The following is a 25188-nucleotide window of genomic DNA, read 5'->3' as shown; positions in this document are numbered from 1 at the left end:
ACAAGAGGGACATGGATCTGGAGCAGGTCCACCAGAGGGCTGCAAAGATGATTAAAGGACTGGAGCATTTCACTTAGAAGGAAAGGGTGAAGGAGTTGGACTTGTTCAGTCTCAAGCAGGGACAACTGAGAGGGGATCTTATCCAATGCAGTTTGAGTTTGAAAATACTTCCAGGGGAAAATTTGAAAGGAAAATAATACATATATAATGTTCAAGGCAGTTATACTTTCTCTAACAGCAGAAAAATGAGGCTGCACTTCATGTCGCTCAGTAAATGCTGCTTCCTTTGTTTGTTTTTGATAGGGAAAAAATCACATGTTCAATTTTAGGGCAGAGTTTTACTAGTATTGTTACATTTTAATGTAGCCTTTGAAAATGATCAGAGTTATCAGTTGTGCTTTGAAAGAGCACATTCTGCAGGCTATGATAGTACCACTTCCTTTAGGTAGCAGCAGCAGGAAGAAGCAAGGACTAATGTGAGATATGCATGAATTTAGCTGGGATGGAAATGTTCGTGTTAAAGGTAATCTTAAATGTATTTTACACTAAATTAGGAAATTACACTAAATTTTACACAAAAATAGGCAAGAAAATTATGATTTGGGCTTTCAAGTGTCCGTGAGCTAGCAGTGTGCCCTTGTGGCCCAGAATGCCAATGGAATCCTGGGATGCATTAGGAAGGGTATTGCTAGCAGGTTGAAGGAGGTGGTCCTGCCCCTCTGCTCAGCCCTAATGAGGCCACAACTGGAGAGCTGTGTGCAGTTCTGGGCTCCTCAGTACAAGAGGGACATGGATCTGGAGCAGGTCCACCAGAGGGCTGCAAAGATGATTAAAGGACTGGAGCATTTCACTTAGAAGGAAAGGGTGAAGGAGTTGGACTTGTTCAGTCTCAAGCAGGGACAACTGAGAGGGGATCTTATCCATGTCTATCAGTATCTGAAGGGAGGGTGTCAAGAGGACGCAGCCAGGTCCTACTCAGTGGTACAGCTGATGTATAGGAAGTTCCACCTGAATATGAGGAAGAACTTTCCTGTGTTGGTGACTGTGCATTGGAACAGATTGCCCAGTGAAGTTGTGGGTTCTCCCTCACTGTAGATATTCAGGAACCATTTGGACACAATCCTGTGCCATGTGCTGTACCCTGCTTGAGCAGGGAGGTTGGACCAGATGACCTGCTGTGGGCCCTTCCAACCTGACCCATTCTGTTATCTGAGGTGAGTGAAGTTACTCATTTACTAATTCAAAGGGACCTCAGCAAGTTTAATATGGTTGTAATCAAGTAAAATTCAATAATCAAATCATATGCGTCAAGGAATAAGATGATTGCCAGAGACCCCTGAAAGGCATTTTTATACTCATTTAGTACAGTGTACCCTACATATGCTTAGGATACATGTGTTAAGTTAGCCACTGAGGATATGCAACATGAGATCAGTGGTGAGGCTAAGCAGAGCATTGCATTTTTGGGAATGACAAACCATTACATCAGCTTCACAAGAGAACACAGTGAAGCTGAAACTTCAGTTGAATGTAAAGTTTGTGCCAGCTTTCTGCAGATGGAGGCATTTAGCTTTCTGACTTGTGCAGTTCTAGGTCTCATGATTTAAAACCATGTCAGCAAAGCAGAGCCAACTCACAGGCGATGACAAGAGATTAGTGAGGACTTGGAAGAAGTTTTATCAGCAACTGAAAGGGAGTATACCAAGCGAGAAAAAAAAAGACACAGGCAGAATGTTACTCTTGTGATTTTTTTTCTCCTCATCTTTTACATGTGTTTTTCCTCTTCTCAGTGAAAATACTTTAGATGAGAGTTCAAATTTAAAGTATGTATCTTACAAAAATCATGCTGTAGCATTGCAACTAATTTAACTCAACCCTGAAATTTAAAATTGGAGGTGACATAGTAAGGCATGGAAATGTGTAGTTTAACATTGTAATTATTAGAAGTATTTGAGCAGTGTAACAGAACGTGGCTCCACTGGATGTGATGCACTAGCTTTATGCACATGGCATTTTATTCACTGTGGAACCCTCTTTGTGGTACAATAATGGGATGTACCTGCCATTTCAGTTATCTTAAAGTCGACTGAATAAAGCTAGAGATCACTCTGCAGCTGATGGATAAAGATGCTTAACAGATAGTAAAGGAAAACATGATTTCCATCATCATCTTCAACTGGTTATATGCAGACAAATCCTATGTATCTTGAAACATTATTTTAGGATTTATGTTTTAGGTGTTTAAAATACTGAGAACAGTGTTGTATTGTACTAATTGTTAGACTGATAGACTCTGAGGAAGATGGAGATCCTGAAAAGGCAATGAAGAAACAGAAGTTTGAAAAGCATTGGTTAGGTTTGTTCCGATTATTCTGAGAGACGGAAGGGAGTGGGTTTATTTTGTTTGGCATTTTCCTCCCCTCTCTGCCCTCCAGTAATTTCCTATGTATGATTTCCTAACAATGAAGGCCATCTGTAGCTACACAAATGAAACATTGAATGCTTTGACGAAGTGTGTGCTTCAAGGTGTAACTTGGTCACCTGCAGCTGTTTGTGAGGAAACTATTTGGCCTATGTGCAGTGTTTTACAGCTGCAGCAGGTGGGTTGTTTTCCACTCTAAGCATGATCATAATGTAGATGGTGTATTTAGGGTCTGATGTGGCATGGCACATTTCACAAGGCTAAACTTTTGAAATTATCAGACTCCATTAACTAGTTCTGTACTAATTTATATGCCACTCACTATGGGGTAAACCAATATTTGTACATAATTTGTTTTATAACTGTAGTAGAAAAGTCAAATCTAATGGTTCATAATGTATGAAGGAAGAAGTTTGAAAGAGGGCAAAGAAAGGGAAGAGTTTGGGAAAAATAAGAATTTTTATTAAAAATTTGCAAGTGATTCTTAAACAACTGCATTATATGACTGGACATTGTACTGCCAGTACACAATGATTTGTGTATTTGCTTTATGGAAGTACATCTTGTACTTGTTTCAACTAATTTTACAGATTTTTTTTCTATGCCAGAGTAATGAATTTTCTTAACCATTAACTTCTGTAATATAAGAGATGGCTTGAAATTAACACTGTGGCACAATTTGAGAGATTATAATGCACAGCGACACTGCAACGCTGTAAAACTGTGAGGTGGAAATACATAGGTAATGCCCTTGAATTTTTCCCACTAGAATTGCACATGATTTTTTTTATAAAAAAAACCCAACAAATTTAAACAAAATTCCAAACACACATTCAGTCATGGAGAGACTGAGGGAGCTGCATGATTACTGGTGTGAAGCACTCATCTTTCTCTCAAAGTAGAACACAAGACTCAATCAAGCTCCTCAATGAAAATGCTAAGTCCACATGATTAATCCTTTCTTCCTTTCTGTCTGCATGAATACTAAGTAACTTCCTTTCCAGGGTCACTGGGAACTTGTAACTGTTTTACTTTGGGTTCCCCTGCCCTGAAACATACAGCCTGACCTTAGCGCTTAAAATGACCCTTATTGTTTGTTTCTGCCCCTTTGTACTGCGGCTCTCATTCCTCTCGTTCTGGAGGAGGGAGGCAAATGGTGGAACAAGCAGCCAGTGGCAATTACTGGTACACCAGGAATAGGCTTTTGTCAACTGGTTTGTAGGTGGCCAAGAGGCTCCACTAGGGAACAGGTGCCAATGGGCAGTGTGAACCTAGTCTCATCTTCCTTTAAGTAAGGCTGGTTTTCTCTATATTTTTACAAGGGTGTCTACAAATATATAATTTGTCATGTTTGTGTGATTTATAAGGAATACTTATTCTTGAAAACTTGTCTTTAGAGGCAGTGCAATACTCTGAAGCATTGCACTGCCCAGTGTGATGCAACCATGCTTCCATGTGGATGTTCTCTCTCCATTCCATTTCAGTTCTATGTATATGCTAACATAGGCTTAGAGGTAAGACACCAAATATGTTAGTTGTCATGTACACAGAGGCATATTAATCACTTTGATTTAAAGGTCAAATTTCATTTTTATGGTGTTCATGTTATTTTACCGAAAGACTTGTAATTGAAAGACTTCGTCATATTCGGATGACAGATTTTTGCCTTTTCATAGGAAACAAAGCTAATAAAGCATTAAAAATAGAGTTTGAATGCTTTCATGATAGAACATATTCTCCTTGCCTTGTGTAAGGGAAGGAAACAAGTCTTGGCTTCACGACTTTGATGTAGTTCTTCATGGTGTGCTGAATAAATCTGTAGCATAAAGTTATTATTAAATCAATACAGGCATGGCTATTAAAAAAACTGATTTAAAAGATGGCTGTGCCCTGTGGATGCATTCCAGATAATAACTTGACCCTCTCTTTCCTTTTTACTGTCCCTCAGTGACCTCTGCCACCTGCATACACTTTTGTTGCATTCCTCTCAGCTCTTAACTGTACATTAGCACCAACTGTTTCTTTGCTGTAGAGGAAGCAGCAGGTGTGGCACTGATGCTTTGTGGGTTTTTTGACTCTCGTTAATGCTTAGGCACACTGCCCCTCTTCATCTTGTGAATATCTGCAGTATCTCCAGATTAAGTTGGCTTAGTGTGTAGTGGTGTCTATTCTAGGGAGTGAAGGTCTCTTATGGTATGGCATAGGTCACTAGTGTCTGAGTTTTTTCTCCTGTTTATTGTAAACCACAAGCTGTTTAAAAATAGGATAATTTTCACTCAGTGGAAGTTCTTGATTCAGTTTTCAAATAGACCATATTCACCTGAGTTCTGAAGATGTGTCAGTTTGCATTGTTGGAGGAATCTGAAAGAGAATAAAAGTTTCTGCTCATACCTCACTCACTTGGAGGGTGGATTTGATCTCCCCTTGGACGGGTTACTTAAAATTAGGTGTCTGATCTGACGCTGCCAGTTAGGTTCCTTCTGCAGACATGGGACAGTCTTGTGCTAGTGGTTAATTCTATTCTGCTGACCTTAAACCTGTGTTAGGATGGTTTTAGGTATGAGTCTCTGGAGCTGAATTCCTTCTCCAATTACTGTCAAACAGGCCTGTAGGTGTAGGTTAAACAGCTGAACTGAGATCTCTGAGACCTCATTTCAGAAGAAAGGGTTGTTGTGAAAAGGCTGTTCAGAAGAAAAAATAAAATACTTCAACCAAATCCTGAATCCTGTTAGAATTAAACTCATTCTTGTGTTTATTTATTTGCTGATAGTGCAAGCCTAGAGTGTAAATAAGCTGTCTTGTGCTTATTTGTGCTTATGATTCTATGATTCCAAGTGGGTAAAACAAAAAAAATGCTATTGTTCTGTTCAGCCAAGAGATTACACATGTCTTCTGTTATGGAGTTGAACTTTGCTTTATAAAATCTGTGTGGAAATTTTACAATTATGCAAATAAGCAATGGTACTTACTGTAGATCTATCTGTGAACAAACTGACTCAGGAATTATATTAACATGTGAAAATTACCATTTCAATATTTTTCTAAGGATTCTTACAGTGCTATGTACCCTTCCCCCTGCTAGGTTTCTGTTTACTACTATATTACTTGAAATATGTCTTTTAATGAAATTGTGTTCCTATTCATGTCTTTGTAAAAGCACACAATGTGTGTGAGAGTATGGTGCAGAGTGTTTTGCTTAGGAGGGAGACTCCTGCTAAAGGGGAGAGAGTGCTGCTGGGCAGTAAGGGGAGGTTGCATACCTCTGCTTAAGAGTTTCAATTTTAGTTCAATGTATAGACCAAAGCTATTTAAGCTATTTACACTCTGTCAGAATATAGCTTTGGTTATGGGGAGAAATCTGTTGTGCTTCTTGTATTGTGTTCTTCACTTGCATTGTGGTATTGCCTGGGAAGATCAGAATGTCTTGCTTTGTGCTGTCTGCTATAGTGCAGTCAGGATGGAATGGCCACAGCTGTCCTGTTTGCTGTTTGGTAGGGAAGCTCTAATGGGTTGCTTAAGTTTAGTGGAACTGCTTTGAGGGCAGATTTTTGGGAGTACTCAACAGTTTTCTAAAGAAAGAATCACAGAATTATAGAATGGTTTGGGTTGGAAGGGACCTTAAAGATCATCTAGTTCCAACCCCATGACATGGGCAGGGAAAACTTTCATTAGACCAGCTTGCTCAGAGCTCCATCCAGCCTGGCTTTGAACACTTCCAGGGTTGAGGCATCCACAGCTTTTCCAGGTAACAAGGACTCTAAGAAAATAAATGCTCTGTACATAAGCTCAGAGAAGACTTTTGTTACTTTGGTATGTGTGGCCACCTGTTTTAGAGTGAATTTGCATTTGGCTTTGGCCATTCAAGTGTTCATTTGTTGCTTATCATACGGTACTTTTGCCAAGGGAAGAAGGCTGCTTAATGGTTTAAGCTACAATTGGATTTGATTTATGAACAAAGATGTGTGTATCTGTGTGTCTGACTTCTATATATAAATATATATCGCTGTGTATGACTTCCTTGCAAGGCGAATTGGAGGGGCAGGGACTGATCTCTCTGGGAACCAGTGACAGGGCCCAAGTGAATGGTCTGAAGTTGTGTCAGGGGAGTTATTAGATGTTAGAAAAAAGGTTCTTCCCCCAGAAGGTGGTTAGGCACTGGAACAGGCTCCCCAGGAAAGTGGTCACAGCACAAAACCTGCCAGAATTCAAGAAGTGTTTGGACAATGCTCTCAGGCACATGGTGTGATTGTTGGGGCTGTCCTGTGCAGGGCCAGGAGTTGGATTTTGATGATCCTTGTGGGTCCCTTCCAGCTCAGGATATTCTGTGATGTCTTTATCTCACTGTGTAAATACAATGATAAGTTCCATAAAGTTTTCTCATATTGCAAGTCTTCACTGTGCAGAGGATTCTCTTATGGCTTTCTTGTTTGTCTTTTCCCCAGGTCTGATTTGCTTTATGGATGAAACTCCATTACATTTATTTTAATTTTGAAACCTAAATAGCACTACACAGACAATACACATTGTAGTTTTGCTTATCCGATGAGTAAAACTGTAATGTCCTTATTGAAGCTACTGATTCAGAGTAGTGCTCTTGCATTATTTTTTATGCATAAAAATTAAATCTTTTTTGCTTTACAAATTCCTTGCGTAGTTCCCGCTGCTGCTAATCCCTTGTTTCAAATCCAGTTTATAAAGCTGTTAAATACATTCTATCTCTCCCAATCATGATTTTTCTAATGATTCTGTCTCCCTTTGCCAGATTTCTACGGACTGGTTTTAGATTATGACATTAGAAATAATCACAAATAGTGTGGATTTTTCCTGACCAGCATTTAGCAATGATTCTGGGTACATTTCCGAGGAGAGGCAGATGAAACAGGAGAAGTAAGGGGCTGCATATTTTAGTGTGATGAAACATATGCAGTAGATGAGAACTAGGACTTTGGAAATAGGGACACTTCAGTGTAATTTTACTGTATATAGTATATCACAACCTTTTAGCTGGAAAAAAAGAAGCAATTCTGCTTGGGTAATCATGCTATCTTGTAGATGAATCATTGGTTGACAACTAGAAATAAAGTGTTACAACAGATAGCAATAAACTGATTTAAAGCAAGGCATCAATTGGTTTGTCACAGGGATCTTTTTATTTGGGTTGTGTCTTGTTTAACATCTTCGTTAATAATCTGAATGGGTGGGTAAACTGCATACTAATTAAATTCACAGATGATACTAAGCGGGGAGGTGTTGCAAACATAGGGTGGCCAGATTTTCTAAGTGAAAATCTGGACCACCTGTCATGACAGGCAGAGAGAGGAAGGTTTTTAGCAGGGATGAGGGAGGGGTGTGCACAGAAGGATTTGACAGCTTGTGGGAAGGGAAGAAAGACTGCCCACTCCACCCCCTCCTTAACCAAGCACACCCTCTCTTTCCTTCTCCAGCATCCTCTGACTTGAATCCATTGTATTTATGCTGTTTACTATCTTTAGGTTATAAAAAAATTTACTAGGTACCCAATTAGCTGTAAAGTGTAACCTCTTACTCAGGTGTAGATGGAAAGATTGAGAGGAGAGGAGGAAGCAGTAGCAAACTCCAGGCAAATCATCTTGTTAAGCTCATCTTCCAGCTACTGAAAATTGGGATGACACAAGTACTTTATTTTTCTTTAAGGTGAAGGTTGGCGGCTGACCCTTCCATGGTAGTCTGATTTATACTGTTCTGAAAAATGTGGAGAAACATACTTTATATATAAGCTCTAATGGCAAAAGGGCACTACACCTCCCTCTGAATCTGAGGGCTGTTGTTTAATAGCTGATCTTGTGTAAGTGATTGTGGGCCAACAAGAGTGCAGTTCAACATGCAAGGCACTGAGTGCCAAGTGGAAGTTTTCTTTCCTCCTCTTTTTCCATTTATGTGTGAAAGAGGCTACTCTTGTGCCTCCTCCATTGTCCCGGCCTGTTCTTTCTTGTGCTTTCCTCACTATTTATTAAGTACCTGTTGTGTTTTCATCATTCTTTTCACTTAACATTGCTTGGGAAAAACATAAGTAGCACATTGAATGTTTTCCTTTCCTAGGGTTCTGAATAACAGTTTTGAAAAAACTTTATAACTTTGCCAGTCCATGATCATGTGAACGCTTGAATAATGATAGCCACTTTGTGCTAAACCTGCCTTCAGCTTTCTGGAGATGACATAGCATTGATCAAGGGGAAAGATCAACATATTCTCTATGAGACAACCTGTTTCAAAGTAGTGGCATTCCTCTTTTGGCCTTGCACTTTAGGCTCAGAATTTTAACTGCCCTTGGCAAAGGTTAGCTTAATTTTTAAGTCTTTTTTTATCATCCTGTTTATAATATATTGGATAGTTTGTAGCCCTGTCTTAGGGACAGTTTTGGGGAAACCTGAAGGACTCAAGCTTTTGGTAGTCAGAAAGTCTGGCTCGATTTGCATAGGTAGTTGTAGCAGTGTAAAAGATAATTTACTTAGAGAGAGACAGTTTGAAGGGCAATTTTCTAATTTTCTCAGTATCCCGCACTTTTGTTGGGAATTTTGTTTGGACAGCAAATTCAATGGCAGCAATGCAAAAAGTCCTGCAATCCAATATTGTATGTAGATGTTTGTTATGTATTTAGCTGTAACGCAGTTCCGTATTTGTTCCCTCAGACAATAGATGGTTCAAAGTGTAATGGCCATGTGACAAATGAGGAGCATGTCATGCTGCCTTCTTGAAGCTTTCTGCTCTTGGTTTTGTTTCCTAGGCATCTTTCCCTGGCAGTGTTATGCAAATTAACCAATTAATGACAGACAAAATGGCCTTCCTGCATCGCCATGCCTGTAATAAGAAGGGCAATGCTGGAAGTCACGTACCTATTCAGAGTGCTCTGTAGGCCACTGGGAGGCCATGATTAGCCTGACTGGGGAAGACAATTGCAGAGGCATCTGCTCGGTTAATTTTGAGAGAAAATTTACCAGATGGAGGCTGAAGATTTAAGTGATTAGAAGGTAGTAGATTGGAATACAAATTGGATTAAAAGAAATTAGATTGATATAAATCGAATTGAGTCACAACAGTTTTTGTTGTTTGTACCAAGGGGCAATGGATTATGGGAGAAGCAGATGCTCCAATGAGATAGGAATTAATGTGGCTTTGACGGTCCATCTGGGAAGGCCTGAATATTGAGTACATCCCTAATCTCTCTCTCCATTTATCAATGCCATAATGTTAATTAGTACTTCATTCATTAAGTTACTTAGAGAAGGAAAAAATCTCACCCCTAGCCCCTCTCTGGTTGAAGATTTGTTGCTGTGCCAAGAAATGGAAATCTCCCTTAGGCAGAGCTAGTTACAGTTGACTGTTACACTAGACTTGTGTCATTTTCCTCAAGCTTGCTGCCGCTTTTGGTGTAAATGAAATTTATTGGGCTTTGTTTTGCATTAAACTTGTCTTCATAAATCCAGCAGCATAGGTTTTGAAGTCCTGTCTTGATCCCTACAGCTAGCTAACACTAACAAGTTTAATTAGGTACTATTTTATTTTATGTAACTGCATAGCATTTTGGTTAATGGCCAAACTTTCTCTGTGGCATTAATAGTGGGAGGCAGATCTTCCTTGGAAGAAAGGAAAATAAGAAAGTTTGCAAATGTGTGTGCACCTGTAAGATCTCTGTCAGAAAAAGTTGCATGGAAGAAAAGTACTGTACCTGAAACAGCTGATGTGGGGCTTGCTCTTAGGTGTGCAAAACTGGCTGATGACAGAACTGTTGGCTTTTAAGTGCATTTCTCTTATTCTAGAAAATATATATTTGAGGCTTTTTAAACTCTGAAGAGTGGTCCAAAATCATAATTTGATTTTTTTCATTAGGTGGGGAAAATTACAAAAGGAAAAAAAAGTACTTAAAAATGGTTAGCAAATATACCGGGATTTTGAAGGCACGGAGTTTAATTCCTTTTCTAGCCACAGTCTTCTGGAAATGAGTATGAGATAATCAATTAGAAGGATGCTTAGTAAAAAGGCAAAAGAGAGGGCTCTCTTTCCTTCCCCAAGAGCACAGAATCTTGTATCATGATATTCACATAGAGTGCAAATGCTGGCAAATGTTAGTCTCCATGCAAGCACCATTGTAGTGTGAACCTTAAACTTTTCCTTGTATATTTGACTTGTATATTTCCATGAATATTTGACTTTTCTCCTAGATGGCAAGGAAGGTTTGATTTCACTTCACACAGAAAGCTAACTGCAGCTGCAGTCTTCTAGTTATTCATCAGAAAAGTATTAGGTATAAAAGCATGTTAGTGTTCTATTGTTGGAACCTAAAATGCCTACAATGTCTCACATTATACACACATGTTTTGGAGGAAGTAGATTCACCACAAAATAATTTTGCGGAAGAAAATGTTCTTTTATCATGTTTGAGGTTGTTTTATCTGTTGAAAATAAGTCATAAAAAAACCCTGTTTCCTGAAAAATTTATGATTTTTAGCTGTAAGCAAAGAGTGTAATAGACATAGGCAGGCAAGAGGTTGGGTGGGAACATAGCTAGGGCAGCTGAATCATGTTGATCAAGGGGATATTCTGTGCCATATGTCATCATATGCTCAGCAATAAAAACTTACGGAAAGGAAGATAAAGTGAGGACATCGGTGGCTATGGCATTTGTGTTCTCAAGCAACAGTTATGCATGCTGAGGTCCTGCCTGCCAGGAAGTGGCTGAACATCTGTTTGCTGATGGAAAGTAGTGAATGAATTCTCTTTTTTTAACTTGTATGCACAGCTTTTTCTTTGCCTTTTAGCTGCCGTTGTCTCAATCCACAAGTGTCTTGCTTTCCTTCTACTTTGTCCTCATCCCATAGGAGAGGGTGGTGAGTGAGTAGGTGGGTTTGGCTGTCATCTGGGGTCAACCCACCACTTTAAAAATGGAATTATATTTCCCTAGTTTGTGTAGACAGCATTCATTATATTTGCTGAAGATACTGAGTTAAAAGTCAAAAGTTACAACCTGAGATGGTGGAATCTACTTTATCTGTGTTTTCTATTTATTTCCTCTTGCTATTTTCACAAATTTGCTTGCTTACAGTAAACATTTTGAGAACTGCCTAGGAGTTTTTGTTTGTTTCACCTGCTATGCTGCCAGACTGTCTTATTTCTGTGCCTTTGCATAGTGCTGTTTGATGTAGAACAATGTGGAGTAAATAAATTATATGCTGGAAAGAAGCTTTTTGAAGGTCACAGCAGTATCCTTGCCATTCTGCAGCTCTGAGAGCTGGTTGTTTAGCAGTTATTCGTGCTCCATTAGTAGAATCAAGAGAGTTCCCTATAAAGATAGGGTAGACAACACAGAATCAGTATCTTCAACTTTATTGTTTCAGAAAATTCCCCTCTTTTTAGTATAAAAAGGGTGAAGTAATGCTGCAGAAATATACTGTGAAATGTATATTCCTTGAAAGGCAAATTCTTCCTACTGGGGCTGCCACTAGCAACAGCAGCCCCAAGAGATCCTCTCACTCAAGTGGTGCCTTCAGTCTAAAGTACTAGGAGAGACTTTCTTGCCATGTGCCAGCTTTGGGTGTAAATACATGAAACAGAAAAGGTGAAAGAAAAATAATTGAAGGATGCTTAAAAAAGAAAGATCCAGGAGTTGGCATAGTTACTGGGAATGCTTGTGCTCTGTCATCAGGCCCAAAAACATTAAATCCCATTTTGGCTGCAGAATTGTATTTTGTTATCTAATGGAACAGATAACTGGATGGCTTCTGAATGAGAGAATGAAAAGTGATTCATCTTGTTAACAGAGTTGATGACCTGTTTTGGGTAAAGAAATACGTCATTTTATTAGCTGCAGGTGTATAATGGTAGCAAGGTAGAAAAATGATGGTAAAATACACACAATGAGGTGTGTAAGGCATTTGTGAAACATACATGGAGAGGAAATAAAAAAGGAAATGGCACAAGGAAAGAGGTGGTGAGTCTTGAGTCTTGGGGATTTTTTTTGGGAAGGGAAGGGCATGCACATGAGGAAGGTTGTTGGGACAGGGGAACTCCAAATATTCTTGTAATAAAAGATGCTCTGTCATCTGAAAGTTACATGAAAAGTATATAGAATTGTTAAGACAGTAAGATATTGATATGTAAATTTAATTTATATATTAAGTTTCTGATTATTAGTGGTGAGAACTTCCTTTTAGATACAAAGAGAGTTGATGATGTGACCTCAGATATCAGTGTGATAAATGTCACAAGTTTTCCAGTGCTTTGGTGGTCAGAACAAAAAAAGGATGTTCGGTATTTGCAGTACAGCATTTCTTTTAGAAACCTCAACAAAAATCCCCAAAACCAAACACTGAACTTCTTAATATGCAGAAAGGTAAATGTATGTCATAAAGCATCAGTATAAAAATTGTGGTGATCTTTTGTGTTTGGGATATAAGAAGTGTTTCATAAACATGACTTATATAGGCAGAAATAGCATGTGACTGAATTTTCTGTAGAAGTTGTTTGTTTTGGGTCTTTGAATGAGTTTTTAAAATGCAGCCTAGCAAAAGATGAAATGAAGGGGCATTTGTATGCCCCTAAGTCTTGTTTTGTGTGTATTTATTCACCTGATTCTTCTACATTGGCATACATAGTAGATCTAATTGGGAGGAAGTTTATACTAATTCCAGAAGCCTTTCACTTTTGAGCATATGAAGTTGTATTTATTCAATATGGGGTTAGAAAAAGTAGGATTAGAAGCTTTCTTTGCGTAGCTTGATATATATTTTCATCCATGGGTATTTGGAAAAACTTTTCTTTAACTAGCTGAAGCTTCCAAAGAGAAACTATTTGGCAAGTGACAAAGGTGTAATGTGCAGATTTCTAAACCAGACTTTGATATCTGTCATATTACTTCTAATTTTACTGTCAGCCTTGCTGCTAAATTCATATTGATTGGCTGATAGTTATTTAGAACTTTACAAAATCTTATTGTGGAATGTTTGGGTTGAGTTTTAAATGAAGTATTGATATCATCTACTTGTAATTCCCTAGAGGTTCACAACTGGTGTGGCTCAGAGGAACAGGATGGGAGTCTTTGTGCCCAGTGTCAGCAGGGAACACAGTGGCTTCAGGGTTTTTGTCTAGCTGTGGGATATCAGATTTTTTATTTTCAGGTTTGAGCATATTGAATTGGTAGTGACACCAGAGAGGTTTTCATGAGTTTGAAGATGAAGGAAGAGATAAGAAATTAAGTTTCCTTGGCTGAAGTAGCTCTACGTATAGTCAGCTGTAACAGGGTGTCAGAACTGTCAAAATTTATATTACAGTTGTGTTATGGAGTAGAGTTATTAATCAGAACTAAAATGCAGACAGGATTAATAATTGTTTCTAATGTGGCAACATTGTGAAGAATTTGACTTGTATATCAAAATCTTTGTATGAAAGATAAAGGTCGGATAGTTTTAAGATTACATGGAGAGACTTTTCAAAGACAGATTGAAAGATCTTACTTGGAGAACCGCTTCATTTGATTTTGTGGAGTTTACTTATTTACAAAGTTAGTCTAATTTCACAGATAATGGCAATTTTATTCTAATCTGAGAGCTGTTTGATTTATAATTCGTGAAGGGATCTGGAACAGATTGTCATTTGAAACCATGTCTTATAGCTGTTGTTTCAGTTCAATACTGTTAAAATTGATGTGTTTTCATGTTTACTAATTTTTAAATCTTTTAAATATATTCTTTTAATGATATCTTGGATGGTCATTATCATCTATCAACAGAAAGTTTTAGACTTTGGAGAGCCTGTGGTTATCAACCCTTCTAAGCAAAACCAAAATTCACTTGCTCTGAATTTTTCCAGTGGTATGTGGGAAGATGCAAAGCTTCCCTCCCTTTGGCTGGCTGATAAGAAGCCATTGCCAGTTCCCCATTGCCATTTCCCCAGTGCTAAGATGATAATATGCTCATTATATAATAAGTTATTGTGCTGTCTGTAAACAATGTCTCTTGTTTTCTATTCCATCTTTGACCTGAAAAAGAGCTGAAAGATGTTACTTATGCTTTGCTTTGCCAAATTCCAGAGTGGTTTCGAAAGGCTCCCAAGGGAAGGGCTGTTGTGCTTGTGTTCTTCTGCATGAAAAGAGAGGAAAAAGAATTCTTGCTCTTTGATACTTTTTCTTACATGCTCTCCGTATACCATAGAATAACATGGATTAGAAAGGACCTCTGGAGGTCTCCTGGCACGTATAGGTTTGTGTGTTTACATTTCATAAATATGGATGTGGTATGTATCTACACACAGCATATAAATACAAAAGTATATATACATATAAACCATTTCAGTTGTTCTGCTGTTCATAGGAGGAGGTGTTCCTCTTCTCTATCACTTTAATTTTTTTAAGTAATTTTTATCATCTCATTGTTTAGAGTCAGTGAGCATTAATGAAACACACACTTCACACTTGAGTTAAACAGCTATTTTAATTTCAGAAGCCTGAGGTTTTTTTGAGAAAGAACCTACAAGTAAGGATGGTTGAGAGTTTTGTGTGTTTTGTTTGGATTTTTTTTTTTTTTTTTTTTTTTTTTTTTTTTTTTTGTTGGGTGGGAGGAGGCTTGGTGTGTTATTAAGTAAATAGTTGCCTGTTACCTACTTTCAGGGAACATAGCTATGGCAGATATTTTACTTGACTGGACTCTAAACCATACTGCTTTGCAACAAACAAATCAATGTAACTTTCTCATTAAAGCAGTGACTTGTATTTGTAACATCACTCTTCATCTGGAGGAAAAAAAATCATTTGCCTGCGAATCTATATTCCAGTTTTCACATCTATATCATGCTGCTATTCACTCCTCCTCTCCTAACTGCATCCCAAACTTGCTATGTTCCATTGCAGACTGTGTGCTGGAATGCAACAGTTTTTTGAGGTGTGGTAAGACTCTGCAAAAGAATTGCAAAGCAAAGAGAGCTGAGTATCAAGGTGTTGTAAGATGAAGGAATGTAGCTACTCTGTTTGCAGTATGGGTGGTTGTAATGTGCTTTGCAGAGATGCTGTATGAAAAGGGAGGTAGATTTTGTTATTTCATATTATGTGAAAATGATCCATTAGTAAATTCATGAATTAAGATGCAATTTACACAATTAAAGCCAGCACAGAACTTTGCTCTGTGATGGCTATTCTGATTTTTTCCCTGTAATGCAGATTGGATTTTTTTATTATCCCCACACATCTCCTTCAAAAGTGAAGTGTTACACTTGTATGTAGATGTGTGAGAAGGAAAAAATGAAAGAAAAGTGAATTAGAGTAAAATTATCTTAAGTCTTTATATCAATTTTGATATGTTTCCCATGAAATAATTCTATACAACGAATGAGCTGCTTATATTGTGGCACTGGATTATTGTCCACATGAGAAAAAAATCAGAATTTTATATTTACAGTGTTTCTTTACTATTAAAGTTGATTATATATTGCTTATCAAAGTCACAGGTTCATACAAGAGAAACTTAATAGAATCACCCTTCCAATAAGATTGGTCAATTTTTTTAATGACAGTTATTGATCTATCTTCTCAGCATTTCCTACTATCCCTTCTTGGCAGGCGTGCACTATAGAAAAGGTGACTTATCTGCAGATGTATGTCCTGGGGAAGTTAGGATGTGTTGCTTAATGGATTAGTTTTGCTCAAGGAAAAGCTTTCAGAGGACCTTGTCATAGCTGACACAGCTTTGAACAAAAACCTTACCTTGGAAACAGTTGTATCACTATAGTCTGTGCCCATCTATGAAATCTCAGGGGAGGGGGAGAGACTGTAAAGTATAAATTTTCAAAGTGTAGTCTCTACCATGTCACTTTGCCGAAAGGAATGTGTGTAGGGTAATCAGCCTGATGCCAGTGCATCAGCCTGTACTCCAGTGGAGTATTCTCATTATCTTGACTTTTTTTACGTTATCTTTTGTTTGAAGGAAGATGTGACTGACTGGATCTCTACTTGAGATCTCTGCTTGCTTTCAGTCAATTCTTGGTTAAAAGGGTAGTGAAAGCAACACACTTATTCATTATTTTGAACAGATGTGTGTAATAAGTGTTCTTGATAAGTACTTCTCATGTGGAATGAGGCATATGAAGAAACAGGAAAATGAACAGTAACTGTGACTGTCCTTCAGTAGCTTTAACTAAGTAGCTGTGGGAGTGTTTTTTTCCAAGCTGAATGTTATCTCATCAGAAGTTTGGAATCTGCATAGGGCAAAAAAGAATGGGAGACTGACCATATGACAGATCCTCCATAGTCAGAAGAGATTCTGCAGATTTTGTAGCTATCCGTACTGTCCTTAAGGCACATTATTCTGTTAATTGTTATTTTAATACTTGAATTTCAGGATTATTTTTTCTTAATTGATGAAGTAAAAATAACCCAAGATTCTAGCATAAAAGAAGGTTCTTTGGCATAAAAATAGATCTTTGGAGCTGTCCTCTATGTAGAATCAACTATCCAGGCCTTTTCCTTCCTGTATCTATTACATTCTGTTGCAGGAGATTTAGATATTTTTTTTCTATTACAGTTTTGCTGTTTCCTTTCCTGATAAACAGGCCTCTTGCACTGTCTCAGAGAGAACGTGTTGTTGACAAAACTCTTGGAGGCAATGCATTCAAAATGCTATCAGATGCACAGAATAACTAATAATCTCTCAGTCACAATATTGCTTGCTTTTCCTTGTAGCAGGTATGAGCTTAGAAATGTCAGTATGACATTTTTTGGTTGATATTTCTTTATTCTACTACTGGTTTATAGTAAAGCACAGGGAAGTGATTGTTTCCCCTTGGTACTGGTGAGGCATCTCAAATCCTGGGGTCAGTTTTGGGCCCCTCGCTGCAAGAAGGACATTGAGGTGCTGCAGCTAGTCCAGAGGAGGACAGAGGAGCTGGGGAAGGGTCTAGAGAGTAAGTCCTATGGGGAGCAGCTGAGGGAGCTGGTGTTAGCGAGGAGAAAAGGAGGCTCAGGGGAGACCTTATCACTCCCTACTTGAAAGGAGGTTGTAGCAAGGTGAGGGTCGGCCTCTTCTCCCAGGCAACTAGACACAGGATAAGAGAATATAGTCTCAGGCTATAGTCTCCTGCCAGGAGAGCTTCAGGCTGGACATGAGGAGGAACCTCTTCACAGAAAGTGTTGTTAAGCATTGGAGTGGGCTGCCCAGGGAGGTGGTGGAGTCACCATCCCTGGAGGTGTTTAAGGAGAGACTGGACATGGCACCTAGTGCAATTGTCTAGTTTACAAGATGGTGACCAGCCAAAAGTTGGACTCTTAGTGGTCTTTTCCAACTTAAATTTGATTATGTGATATATTATGAATTTGTCTTTCAAGTTCTGCTGTCTTTCAGACATTAATTTTTTTCCTGAAGTAGATATGCAATACACCTCTGTGATGGTTTCAGCAGGGATGGAGTTAATTTTTTTTCTTCTCAGTAGCTGGTACAGTGTGGTGTTTGGATTCAGAGTGATAATACTGTTGATAGCACACTGATGTTTTGGTTTTTGCAAAGTTGTATTTATCTTAAATCGAGGACATTTTCTTTCTTGTGCCTCATGCTCTGCCAGTGAGAAGGTACACAAGAGGAACTGGGAGGGAGCATAGCTGGGACAGGTGACCTGAACTAGCCAAAGGGATATTCCACACCATGGCATGTCATGCCCAGTATATAAGCAGGAAGGGCCGATCCTGGGGGAGGGATGGGGTTGTCAGTCCGTGGGTGGTGAGCAATTGTATTGTGCATCACTGATTTTGTTTTGTTGGTTTTTTTCCCTTTTCTTTTAGTATCTATTAGCATTTTAGCTCCTTCTGCTCTTTATTATTAAGCTATCCTTATCTCAACCTACACATTTTATTTTCTCCTCCCTATTCCTCTGGGTTGGGGGGGGGAAGGGAGGAGGGGGGAGTGTGAGCGGCTGCGTGGTTCTTGGCTGCTGGCTGGGGTTAAACCATGACAACCTGTTCAGCATGACCTGTCAGAACTATTGAACTGAAAATATTTCAAATGTATGACAATGGAATACATCACATCATACTTTAAGCTTCCCTGTGCATAGCAACAAAATGAGAACAGTAGAGGAGACACAAGAGTAGGTGGGAGCTCCTGTAGTAGGGAAGATCTCTGATATGCATACTGTTAATGACTGTTGGTCTGGTTATTGAAAATCTAGTTCAGATTGCTGGTTTTATCCAAGTATATTAAAGCTATGTTCTTGGAATGTTAAAGTACTCAAAATGTGAGCCTTCAGAAAGGATATAAAAGGAGTAGTAGTCTTGGAGGTCATCTTAGGAAGAGCTTTTCTATATGTAGAAAGTCTGGAAAAAACTGGGAAGGAGGTAGATGTGCATATGAATGGTATGTCAGATGGTGGCAAGTGATGACAGGTGGAGATAAAGTCAGAAGAGAGAGTGTGGAAGTTCTCAAAGGCAATTCAAAGATCTGTATTTTTAAATACTGTATCAGAGTATTAACATCTGAACAGATACAATTTTGGTTTTTTCTTTGAAATTGCTCAGTGGTTACAATACAAGCACTAGCCTTTCTCTTAACCACCACTAGCCCAGTAGCCATGGATATTCTGGTGACTTAAGAAATGAATGAAATGTCTATGAATGTAGTCTATTCTGTTGCTTTTCTGGTATAACAGATCATTGGCATTGTAGCTGTTTATACAGAGAGTTGGCTTAGATTAAATGAACTTTTGGTCTTGATGTAAAGCTAAAAAATTAAAACTGGAGGAGAATGAAGTGCAATAAATTCGAAATATGGTGACTTAGGAGGACTAGAAGGTGAATTGCCAAATGCCTTTTTCTGTGATGGTATGTGTATGTTACACTTAATTGCAGCCTTCCTGTACCTGAAGTATCCTATGAGAAAGACAGAGAGAGGCTATTTACAAGGGCCTGGAGTGCCAGGACAAGGGATAATGGTTTTAACTGAAGGAAAGTAGGTTTAGATTAGATATTAGGAAGAAATTCTTCACTGTGAGAGCGGTGAGGCACTGAAACAGGTTTCCCAGAAAAGCTGTGGATGCCCCATCCTTGGAAGTATTCAAGGCCAGGTTGGATGGAATTTTGAGCAACCTGGTCTAGTGGAAGGTGTCCCTGCTCATGGCAGGGGGATTGGAATAAATCACAGGATCTTGATCTTTAAGGTCCCTTCCAACCCAGGACATTCTGTGATTCTAGAATTCTATGCCCATATTATATTTGTATGTGTGTGTGTATACATGTAGTCCACTGATAATTTCTAAAGTGAGCTGACATTTGAAATTTCCATTTTGGGATTTAATTTCTTTTCCGTATGTTTCCATACCTGCACTGTTTGTGGAGAAGGCATACGAAGCATAAATATGCAACTAGAAATAACTGTTAACCAATGGGTGGTAAGATGCAGTTGGTTTGGATGTACCTCTATTGAATCTGGCAAATGAAAGATGAGAGAGGGGTAGCCATGAGGGGAGTCTGGTAGCACACAGTGATCTAGAAGTAAATGTAAATAGGTCGTTGAAGCAGAAAAAAGATTTTCATGTACACATGTGTAAGAGATCCTCCTTTAAGCCCTGTCTGCATATGGTATGGATTTGGTAATGCCTTAGAGCTGTTTTTCTATAGTCCAACTTGGGTTTTTAGGTTTGAAAGTATCTGATACAGTCTCTGATATCAGACAAAACAATATCAGATGTGTACAGGGTGGTTTATTGGTTTTGGTTTGTTTGGGTTTTTTTGAGGGAAAGTTGTTGTAGCATTAAAAGAGTAACTTCTGAGAACTCTTAGTGAAACCTAAATTTAAAATTAATTGTTCTTTCTTCTCTCTCTCCTTTTCTCTTTCTCCAGGATCCCGTCTCCGCCAGGAGGACTTTCCACCACGGATTGTTGAGCATCCTTCAGATGTGATAGTCTCTAAAGGAGAGCCAACAACTCTGAACTGTAAAGCTGAAGGACGGCCAACTCCTACTATTGAGTGGTACAAGGATGGCGAGCGAGTAGAAACAGACAAGGATGATCCGCGCTCCCACCGCATGCTGCTGCCCAGCGGATCTTTATTTTTCCTACGTATCGTGCATGGACGCAGGAGTAAGCCTGATGAAGGAAGTTACGTTTGCGTAGCAAGGAACTATCTTGGGGAAGCTGTGAGTCGCAATGCATCTCTGGAAGTGGCATGTGAGTAGTTTTATATGATTAGCATCGCGTGAAACTTTATAATTGCTGTTATGCTGTCACCCAGCACTTGAGCACAGTCAGCAGCCTGGGAGATAACAAATGTGGATAAGTACAGCATTTTGTCACTGGCTATAGCTCTTAGTCAAGGCATTTTTACATGTGTTTATTCAGTAGCAGTGACCGTACAGAGCAGATGATTTATACTCAAATGAGGTTCCAGCCAGTATATAATCATGATTGGCACAGACATGGACAAAGGATAATCTTCCTCTGAAGAAGAATCTAATTTTTAAATTATACCTAAAGTTGTTTATACTGGAACTAATGTGGAAAAATACCTATCATTTAATCTAAGGTGCACTGTCTATTTCTCTCTATCTCATCATCTGTTACCTCAACAGAAGCTGACAACTTCATGGTGACTCATGTTCTGTAATGCTGGAAACCTCAATGCATGCTCCTCTATCACGAACTCGATCCCGGCCTCATTCATTATGGGAATGGCAAGTGAAATTGTTGGCCATTTCTCATATCATCCAGGGGAGTCTTAGTCTTTATCGATTCTCTTTGTCTTAACAGGGAAGTCAGCACAGGTCTTGCAGAGACCACCTGGCATGCATACCAGTAGAGTTAGCAGATACATTCATTATATTCACATAGCAAACAAGCTCATCATACATAAAATACAATGAGTTGCATATGTCTTTTTTGCAGTTTAGTTATATGGGTTGAATAAAAACCTAATGTTTCTATTCAGAATATGTATCTTCATATAGAGGTGTATTTTAGTAGATTTATGAATGCTGTTGCTGGACTTCAGTTTTTCACCACAGCTCTTCATCTTGCAGTAGTTTCACTAAAATGTGTTTGAAATAGGGCTTTGCACAAACTCATATTGCTTAGTTGATAAAGAATGGGTTTAAGTACGTATTGAAAGGTATGTTGTTTAAAGGGGGAAAGCATAGAAAAGAAATCTCTATTCCAGATGAAGTCTGCAGAAGTTTATAGCTAACGTGGTGTGATCTGGAGGCTTCAGTCTTCTTTAGAATTGCAGAAAATGCCACTTAAAAAAATACTTTGGTGGTATAAGCCAAGTAGAACAGATATGTTCAGTACCTTTCACCTCTTGTAACCTCACTTCAGAAATATGTCAAACAAAAAATGAAATCATCAAACCAGTTGACTGGTTTAGTAGTCTAAAGAATGTCCTCCTGTTTCACTTCAACAATGCTTTGTCTTTCCTTGAGCCACACCTCGGCTATGATTACAAGGTCTTCATCAAAGAAAAAGATTGTAAATAATATGCACATTGCTCATTTACTTAATTTTAGAGATTCTGCTGTGGGTTTTGTTCTCTGGCTTTAAAAGCATATGGCAGTGGTTGGCAAGTATCAAAGGCATCCTTTGGAGGATGATAGCAAAATTACCTGTTTTCCCTTGATTTTGGGAGCCTTTTTGATACAATTTTTTTGTTTTAAATCAGGTTTGGGTTTTTTGTGGTTTTTTTTTGTTTTGTTTTGTTTTTTGTTTTTTGTTTTTTTTTTTTTTTGTGGTTTTTTTTTTTTCAGAAAACTGTTATTTTAAGGCTCTTATATGTTTTCCTAATGCTAGCCTTTCTGGGCTGCAGATGGGCACAGCTGCAGCACCCATTTGCACACTGGGCAAATGAGTTGTTGCTGACAGCCTGTTGTCAGCAGTGAGTACCCATTCACCTGTTCTCAACTCCTGCTGGTAACCTTGAGTTGCTTGGATACTGCCTCCCTAGCTATGGGATCCAGGGCAGCTGCATGCAGTTGGGTCTGACTTGTGCTATCTCTAAAGGTGTTGAAAACTGCTCTTTCCACACTCAGCCAAGCTGTTTTCATCACCAGCAAAAAAGGATGGTTGTCCTTTGCTGACAACAGGGTTTCGGATTACTATCTGACTGTAGGTTGCCTCAAATTGTGCCATCAGAGACAAACTGCTGCTTCTTTACAGGTTTAAAATGCTTGAGTCTGCTGTTTTAAAGAGAGAATCTTAAAGAGTAATTGTTTTACTTTGCTTATTAAATTAGCAGTCACAAATAATGTACACTTGCAACTTTTGAATGATTTATGAAGAAATATTTATTTGGTTTATATATATATATCTGTTAGATGTAGTCATGCTTATGCATTAAGATGATAAACAGTGTTAACTGTGGTTCATTCTCTTCTATTTCCTTTTTTTTTTTTTGCCCCTCCATGGGCTCCTGCCACAAAAGGAGCGGGATTGAAAGTCTTCTGATGTATCCATATTTATGTGTAAAGACAAAAGTGAAACTCAGTTGGGACATGCAGTGATTCAGAGTATAGAGTGGTCCATCTTGAATGCAATTGTTTTGCTCCTTGGATTTTTCAAGTGACGTTTTGCAAATTGCTGAAATCCCTAAGCACTGCTTGACTGAGTAGCAGTTAGGACCTTTCCCAACCATGGTGAATTTAGGTACCAGCCCATCCAAAGCATATATCTATGCTTTCAAATCCATGCCTGTTCAGAGCATGTGCATACAGTCCAGGGCAGATATTTTTTGTGCTGATGTATTTCCTCAGAAAAACTTGTCTGTGCAAGTGAAACTGAAGAGCTGTGATTTGGAAAGTTACTTAAAACCCATCATTGATATACAGAATGTGCTTGTAGATTTTTTTTTGCCTTTAATTTAGGAAGTCTTTATTCCGGAAGACATGTAAGAAGAAACAGTTGGTATTTAGAAGGAAAACTTGGTATCTGAAGGCACAGTTTAGGATTGATATGACTTAGTCTATTTAATTATTTGATATGATTTACTCTAATTAATTTAATGCATTATTTCATGGTGTGCTTTGTGCAGATTACTTTTTCAGTAGGAGCTTCCTCAGAAGGGAAAAAAAATAATGCTAATGCTAAAAGCAAAACCAGATTTCCAGTATGTATGTGGCAAATTCTCATGTAGTGTTTGCATGTTTTACAGTTAAATGATTGAAAATAAATGTTATAGTCCTAAAGCATCTACAAAGAATTCTATTCAAAATAGTAAAATGTCTTTTGATGTTGTCTATTAGAATTTTTTGATTGAAATTGAGCAAGGGTTGTCATTATTAGAAAGATGTTGATGATGAGATTTTCTTGGTAGGATTTTAGAAGGGGAAGTAGTCTTGGAATAGGTTGACCTTTCCTGAAGCTTCTTTCATATTTGAATGCCAGAAGTTTTCAAATAAAAGTACAGGTTTTTTGCAATGTACGTATTGACATGACTGAACCTGTGTGGTGGAGTTTTCCAGAGGGAATATCAGGAAACACATTTGCAACAGTGACTGTAGCTAGGATTTCAGTTGCAAGCACCAGGGCGCCACATGTAAGCAAGAGAGGAGCATGAGGGTCCTGGCAGTGACTCAGGCTGCCTCTGATCCCGCCTGAGTCAGCAGCAGCCCCCAGAGAGAGCAGCTGTAGCCCCAGGTGTTAAATATGTGACAGCGGCTTGATCTATCGACCACTGTTAGAGGGGGCTTTGGCCTAAATGAAAATTCATGAAAAATTGATGAAGTCCGCAGATTATTTTTTTTCCTTTTCCTTGTGCAGTGTTGTGCCAATGCAGCGAGGAGAGATTAAATGAGGTGTTGAATACTTTAGTGGCAAGGAGGTTGTGGTTCAGAGGTCAGCAGGGGAGGGCAGAAAGACCCATTTTCTACCTTACTTTCCTTTAAAAGCAAACATGAGGCTTTTCAGATTAGCTGGGATTTGCTGTCATTTTAATATAATAATAAAGCCCAGGAATATTCACAAATAAGATTCTTTTCTGCATGGCTTGGCAAAGGCTAGGAGTGTGTGGGTTGGTGCAGAAAACAATGGAAGGTTCTGAGTCATAATTCAATTGGAAAACCAGAAATAGATTGAATTTTGTAATGGCAGTATAAATTTGGGCTTCCATCTTTCTGAGTCTGTGCTTGAACTGAAGTCATTTGGAGAAAGAAGAGGTCTTGCATTATTTATATGCCACAGATTGCTTGAATAGCAGGCTTTGGAACACACTCCAAACATAATGATCCTGTTTATGTTAGATCCAAAACTGAATTATGTTTTTATCTGTAACAAGAGAGGTTATAGCACTACATGGAGTTTAGTGTGAAGAGTCATAGGTGCATTGCAAAGCAAGCATAAGACAGATCTTAAACACAGAAGATGATGGTTTTACAAATAAACCAGGTATGTTTTAATGTCTAGTGAATGAAGGCTGAGAGGTATAAAATATGTGCTATGCAATCACCTCTGTATCATAATGCTAATGACCGTTTTCTGGAGTATGTGCAAAGGGCTGCACTGTGCTCATAATAATGGAGTTGTTAATTTCATTTGAGACATTCAGAGGGAAAAAAGAGCACAATGTATGTGACTGTAAAATGGATGGATGATTTTTTCATCTAGTTTTTGTTCAATATATGACCTAAATAGTAAAATTGGTATTAATTTTGTTACTGGTCAGTTCCAAGTCTTACTTGCTTTGGGCTGGCTTTCACATATGGAGAGTATGTCTTGTCCCTTTACTTAAACCTCTCTCACCCTCATCCTTCTAAACAGAGTGGGAAAGGCTTCCTATCTG

The 25188-nt window shown here is 38.5% G+C and overlaps 1 protein-coding gene across 1 annotated transcript in view; it reads left to right on the top strand.

Moving 5' to 3' along the window:
- LOC103801977 (roundabout homolog 2-like) overlaps nucleotides 1–20594 on the top strand; it is a gene marked incomplete at its 3' end in the record, with an annotated part of 44849 nt that extends 24255 nt beyond the window's left edge. The window contains exon 2 of the mRNA XM_009074415.1: nucleotides 20268–20594. Within this exon, the coding sequence (XP_009072663.1) occupies nucleotides 20268–20594 (327 nt within the window). The remainder of the gene's footprint in view (nucleotides 1–20267) is intronic.
- Nucleotides 20595–25188: the final 4594 nt, after the last annotated feature.

Source organism: Acanthisitta chloris, unplaced genomic scaffold (assembly GCF_000695815.1).
Source record: "Acanthisitta chloris isolate BGI_N310 unplaced genomic scaffold, ASM69581v1 scaffold10245, whole genome shotgun sequence".
NCBI lineage: Eukaryota > Metazoa > Chordata > Aves > Passeriformes > Acanthisittidae > Acanthisitta > Acanthisitta chloris.
This window is presented reverse-complemented; position numbering and strand designations above follow the sequence as displayed.